Below are 5,958 nucleotides of genomic sequence, written 5' to 3'. Positions count from 1 at the left end.
CGGCCTCACCAAGGCCGAGTACAAGGGGAGAATGACGTCCCGGGATTTGCTCGAGAAGCATCTATGGATGCACGCCAGCATTTTGGTTGCTTAAGAGAAATATTTTTGAACAAGCTATAAAATATGAGTACAAATTATTTTATGTATTTATGACACATGCTTAACAGATTCTGAAAATCAGGATTAATAAAAGGTTACCTATCCTTAGAAGATCCAAAAAACATTAACTCAACAACTTTTTGTGGCAAAGTTCCAATAAATAAATTTCAGTACAAAGCAAGAATTCCAGTACATTTCTTTAGTCCTTAAAGCATAGTTCAGTTATAAAATGAATCTAGCCTTTGGTTTGCAATACTTACAGGAATGCAACAAGTAAACCATTAATTCAATTTTAGTCAATTAGTCACTTTAAAATCTCATTTGATTTTGTTTTATAATATCCACTACATTTCTGAAAGTGAATATAAATGTAAATCCTTTAGTAGGGTTTGACACAGGTGCAGAATAAGAAATTAAACTGCAAGTTGAGTTATGGGTTTTTATTCCATTTTGCTTCTTTTTTATTTCATGTGAACATGTGATTTCCTCCCATACTTTTTAAAAGGACTGCACTGTATTGCATTAAGCTGTGTTTTGGTAGATGGCCATATTCTTATATAAACAGAAAAGGACTAAAACAAGCAACCCTCAACTCCATTTTCCATCAAAAGGCAGCAGCAAGAATAATTAAAACCCAATTCTGCTATCTGTATTTACTGGGATTAGTTGTTGGGTGTATCTACATATGCACTTTTACTATGAAGCTGCCCAGCTCCACAGTAAAGCATTACTTTCTATATGTGTGCCCATATTAGGGGGCTGTAAATTAATTAACTCCGCTGTAGGAAAGTATTGTCTAAGATGAGTACTATCCTGCAGTGTAGTAGTTACATGTGCCAAAAATGCACATGTAGACGGTAACCAGAATTGGCTGGGGCAATTAAAGTGCTACAGTGTGGTGACTGCCTGCTGGCTACCCTTGCACGGTAGCACCCTTGGGCATTTATACACACATTTTTGTGCTGGGACGTGCCGGAGATCCAGCATGTTGGAGCACACTTGATTAATCGACTCTGCTCCACATGCAAGTTGATGCACACTGCGCTGCATCACGTGTTTATAAGCAGCAAAATGCACATCAACATGCAGAAAGTGGCAGCAGTGCACACTGCCACCATTTTCTCAGCGCTGACATATACGTTGCTGCTTTTAAAAGCACCTGGCGCTGCAGCGTAAATATGTGTACAAATGCCCCTTGTGTCCTGGTCAGCTTCTCTGCAGCATGTTGAGCTATGGCGGAGCAACCCCGAGCTGGCAGACTGACCCCCCAGGTTCTCTGCCATCCAGTGGCTGCTGTGTCCCAGCTCAGTGTGTCAGGTGCACACGTAAAACGCTGTGCCCAGGAGCAATAAACTAGGGCGCAAACTATGCTAGAGTTTATTGCTGTGTGCTAATTGCACATGTAGATGCACCCACTGAGTAAAATACTACTCAGTACAAGAAAAAATGACAGACTTGGGCTCCAAGTTACGAGTCAGTCAGAAAACTGAAAAGTAATTAGTGGCCCAATAAGTAATAAGATGCAAGGCAGACAGTGCTTACTTGTGACATGATGTAGGACTAAAATATCCCAGCTAAGATTTTTTTTTTTAAAGATGCATGAAGTTAAGCTCCAAATCTAATATCCATGGTTTATCAGTCAGGTTGTCAGGAGTAGTGAGCACCCTGTAGGTCTTGGTGGGATCTTGTACTGCTTACCATAGCAAAGACAAGGAAGGGGTTCACAATCTGCCCTATATGACATAGACAAATATTCTTGTAGTGTACTTTTTTCACAGCTTGCAGGGTTGTTGCATTAATTCCTCTATGGAATCCTGTCCTTGAGACCAGATGCAGTATGGAAATGGCATTGATGAAGCAGCTCCAGCTTCTCCCTGGAACAAAAAACAAAAGGGCCAACAAATATAGAATTTCAAGAGTTACAAATTCATCACTAATAAATTAAGAACTACGTACATTTCTCAGGCTATTATGATAAAAATAATTAGAATGCTGTTCAAGATAGCATACTGAAATTATTTGTTCTTTTAGCTTTTAAAATCTATTTAAAGATCTGGTAATGTACAGTTAATGAACTATTTATGTAATTAACTAATAAGATTCTTTTTATATCATATAAAAAGGTCATATTTTGGAAATGAGAGCACTTTAAAATATAATTCAACACAATATTTCACAGTGTAAAATCTGTTCCAAGGACTGTGTTTTATGTCAGATAAAAACTTTAAATATTAGATTTCAATACATTCACACCAATAGATGTCTATAACAAGTAAATTTCCATGTGGGGAAGGGGCAAAAAGCCACTAAAGCTTAATACTGGTTACATGAGACATTCCTTGTAGAAAATAAATCTACACACACACAGACACACACACACACCCACCCACCCATGGTAAGGCTCATTTTGCCATTTGATGTCCATCACAAGCTTTTAAGAAGATGGAATATACCACTGTTATTTAGACAGCATGCCCCTTGGGACCAAGGAGTGCATCTTTCTAATCTCTAAGTTGAACTGCATTGTGTGTGTGCAAATAAATGCATCTTTTAAAAAGGGTATTTTAAAGAAGCACTCTATATTCTTTTGCCTAATTCCCTACATCTTGAAAACTATTATGATCTTATGAATACTTGTGAGTACCAGGAAAACTAGGGCAGACCTATAATGTAAAAGCTGCAAGTGATGCCTCTTCACTCTCTCTTCTTCTTCTTGGTCACTGATAGTCCTATGGCAGTGATTAGTGTGTCTGATCAAAAAAGCTATGTAAGAGTGAACTGCAATTATACCAGGCTTATTTTAGCCCTAGCTTGTAGCCTTTGAAATGCCAGTTTTGGCCCAATGGTGCCTGTGAACCCAAGGAACTGGACTCAGTGGCCTGGAAGGCCCCATCTAGTTCTGTGTTCCTAATAGATCTGTTAAATCAGGGCAGAATTGACTCACTTATTTCTGCTATATTGCCCATATTCCAGAGGACTTGGAGAGAGCAATTAATGAAGGCACAATCGTGCAATAACTTTGTAAAGGGAAGTGTTTCAGGATATGTGATAATACAATTAGCTGTACCTTCATATTCATTGCAATTATGCCAAGTTCAAACATATTTTCCTTTCCTACTCTCTGGAGTATATCCTCAAGCACAGTCTGACATGCATCCATTGGAGACAAACCCTGAAAGAAAAACAGTAGATGCAACCAATTTGAGAAGTAAGACATTTATGTTTCTGTTATACACTTTAATCAAAGTAACTTTAACTACTAACCCCAGACCCACATGATGTTAGACTGCTAATTATTTAAACTGATCAGAGAGAAGCCAGAGGATATGAACTGTTGCATTCTGCCCCTTGCTGTATTTCATTGCATATGAATAATCACCAGGTACTTTAGACTCCTTCCTTTAACTAGACACAATGCTGAATATTTGAGATAGCATGTAACCTTTGTGTCTGATTCTAGCAGTTCCCTGTACCCATTCCAGTCCTTGCTGGTTTCAGTGGGGCACCACCCAAGGAAAGCTCATGGCAGTCAGGTTCTTAATTCTGAATGTCCTTTTAACAACTTGATTAGATGTTATTATTTAAATAGCTTTGGTTTTGCTGGGGGGGGGGAGAGGGAGGGAAGGAAGGGGTATTAGTAAAAGTATTAATAAAATAAAAATCTTCCATTGGAATTAGAATAGCCAGTGCACTAATATCAAGAGAAAAGTAATTAATATACAATGAAAATATGAGAGGCACTTTGACTGACATGATCACAGCTTGCTAAAATGAAAGTGTTCCTTCAAATAACAGCACTTGTAATGACAAGGTAACAGCTTACAGGAATGGGGGTAATACGAGGAATTTCCTGGGTAGCACAAAACAGAAACTGTCCAAGCTAGATATCAGAGTTATTCTGTTTCATTTTTATTGCAGATACTGCAGCTAGGACAGCCAAGATCATCTTATACTGAAATCCCAGGGGAGCTGAGGAGTTTTCAGGATAGGACATTTATACACATACATGTTTGTGCTGGGAAACATCGGAGATCCTGAAATCGAGTCCGAAATCAAGATCCTGAAATTTTACACGTGCTGTGCTGTGTTGCATGCAGTTGTATTAAGTGGCCAAATGCATGTCACTGTGCAGAAAATGGCGGCGGTGTGCTTTTGAACTAAAACACCTTTGATGTGTTTTAGTTCAAAAGCGCACCACTGCCATTTTTTCAGCGCTGATGTGCATTTTACCACTTATACAACTGCATGCGACACAGCACCAAGTACATTTAAAAGCACCTGGCACTGCGGTTGCAGGCATGTGCACAAATGTCCTAAAGTGTCTAATGAAGAGAACATATTCTGAATGGCATGGGATGGTTAAAATATGGCATTGTTGCAGGACTGGGAAAGAAAAGAAAGGATGTTTTACCATTCTACAGTACATGTAATTGTACCTTTTAATTCGAACTGGATAAACATTGAGGCTAGGGACAGAAATTACACATAAACTAGTATAAGCGATTGGAAACCAGTTCAAATCTGTAACACAACAGAAGTTCAGTACACAAACTGCTTTCAAAATGGCCAAAACCAATTTAAGATAAACCTGGACAGATGTAGCATTAGGGCGCACACAGAAGTGCAGCTCCTTGCTGTAACTGAGAATGCTTTGCAGGATGCGTTCTGAGTTACAGCAATCTCCCCGACCAAACAGAAGTTCACTGTAGGTACCAGGGGGAAGGGGAATGTAGCTGTTAGCTGCAAGACAGCAGCTGGTTTCCCCTACCAATGCCCTTCCTCCCTGCCAGTCAATACTGTTTTCAAAATGGGAGGGGGAAAGGGAGCAGAAGGAGCTCATTCTAGGGGTTCTCCAGATGGTGCTGGAGGGTGGGGCAGGTGTATTGGAGCCCCCCCCCACTTTGCTAGGGTGGAAAGGGGGACGGCTCCAATACACTCATCCCACCCTCCTGCAGGGGATGAAAAGGCTCCAGACTGAACTTCTTCCAAACCCTTTCCCCGCTTCTGTTCAGCTTGGAGGCTAGTAGGCAGGCAAACACAAGTTACAGAATATTCTGAAATGTCTTCATCTGAACCCACATGCAATGAAGTGGTCTGCAGCTGTGCACTTACGTTTGGTCACAGCAATAGACTGCTTTCTGTGGCCAGATTGGGCAAAAATTGTCACTTCTGTCTGCGCCCTCAAATGTTACTGATTTAAGGTAAATTGGTTTATTGAACTTCTGTCCCAGATCTCTTCCAGATTTAGATAAACTCACAGTCCCCCAGCCCAGGATGCTTTGCTTCTCCCCTGCACCCCCTCTTGCAGGGTGGGTGGGCTAGCTTTGGCCCAAGCCATCTGCTCCAGCAGAGCAGGGAGGCATGCTCTGATGCCCCCCACCCCGATTCTGGCCTGGGCCACTGCAGGCATGTGGCTACATTTCCGGAATCAAAAGAGAATGTCTGTTCACTTGTTTATCAGTTCAATCTATGCAGCTTAGACTAACCTGTAAAGACTGAACTGATTCAGCCTTCAGTGTTTTGACTGTCTGTACTTAGCCTGAGGGGTCTAACTAATTTGCAGTGAAGTGGAGGTAGGGCGACGAAGTGGTTCAGACATTTCACTGTGGCTCCAGAAGTACGAGTTGGAGCCCCACACTGAACTCAAGCAAATGCTATTCCTCATTGACCTAACGAAATGGGCAGCTGGATTTTTGGGCTGAGCCAGATGTGATGCCAGCCACCTCACTCTTATGTGCTGTTGGCTACAGAAACTGATGTGCCTTAACCATGTCATAGATTCATAGATGCTAGGGTCGGAAGGGACCTCAACAGATCATCGAGTCCGACCCCCTGCATAAGCAGGAAAGAGTGCTGGGC

General features: G+C 41.2%; 1 protein-coding gene across 2 annotated transcripts in view; it reads right to left on the bottom strand.

Annotated features, from left to right (window-relative positions):
* Positions 1–1,679: 1,679 nt before the first annotated feature.
* The window catches only part of LOC109319539 (N(4)-(Beta-N-acetylglucosaminyl)-L-asparaginase-like), a 34,823-nt gene continuing 30,544 nt past the window's right edge, over positions 1,680–5,958 (bottom strand). For both annotated transcript variants that reach the window (XM_019549167.1, XM_019549165.1), the window contains 2 exons: positions 3,167–3,271; positions 1,680–1,973 (listed from right to left, as the gene is read on the bottom strand). In XM_019549167.1, the coding sequence (XP_019404712.1) occupies positions 1,872–1,973; positions 3,167–3,271 (207 nt within the window). In that variant the 3' untranslated portion in view covers positions 1,680–1,871. The remainder of the gene's footprint in view (positions 1,974–3,166; positions 3,272–5,958) is intronic.

This window comes from Crocodylus porosus, unplaced genomic scaffold, assembly GCF_001723895.1.
Source record: "Crocodylus porosus isolate Cpor-Errol unplaced genomic scaffold, CroPor_comp1, whole genome shotgun sequence".
Taxonomy (NCBI): Eukaryota; Metazoa; Chordata; order Crocodylia; family Crocodylidae; genus Crocodylus; species Crocodylus porosus.
The sequence above is the reverse complement of the archived record's forward strand: the minus strand, read 5'-3'. Positions and strand labels throughout refer to the sequence as shown.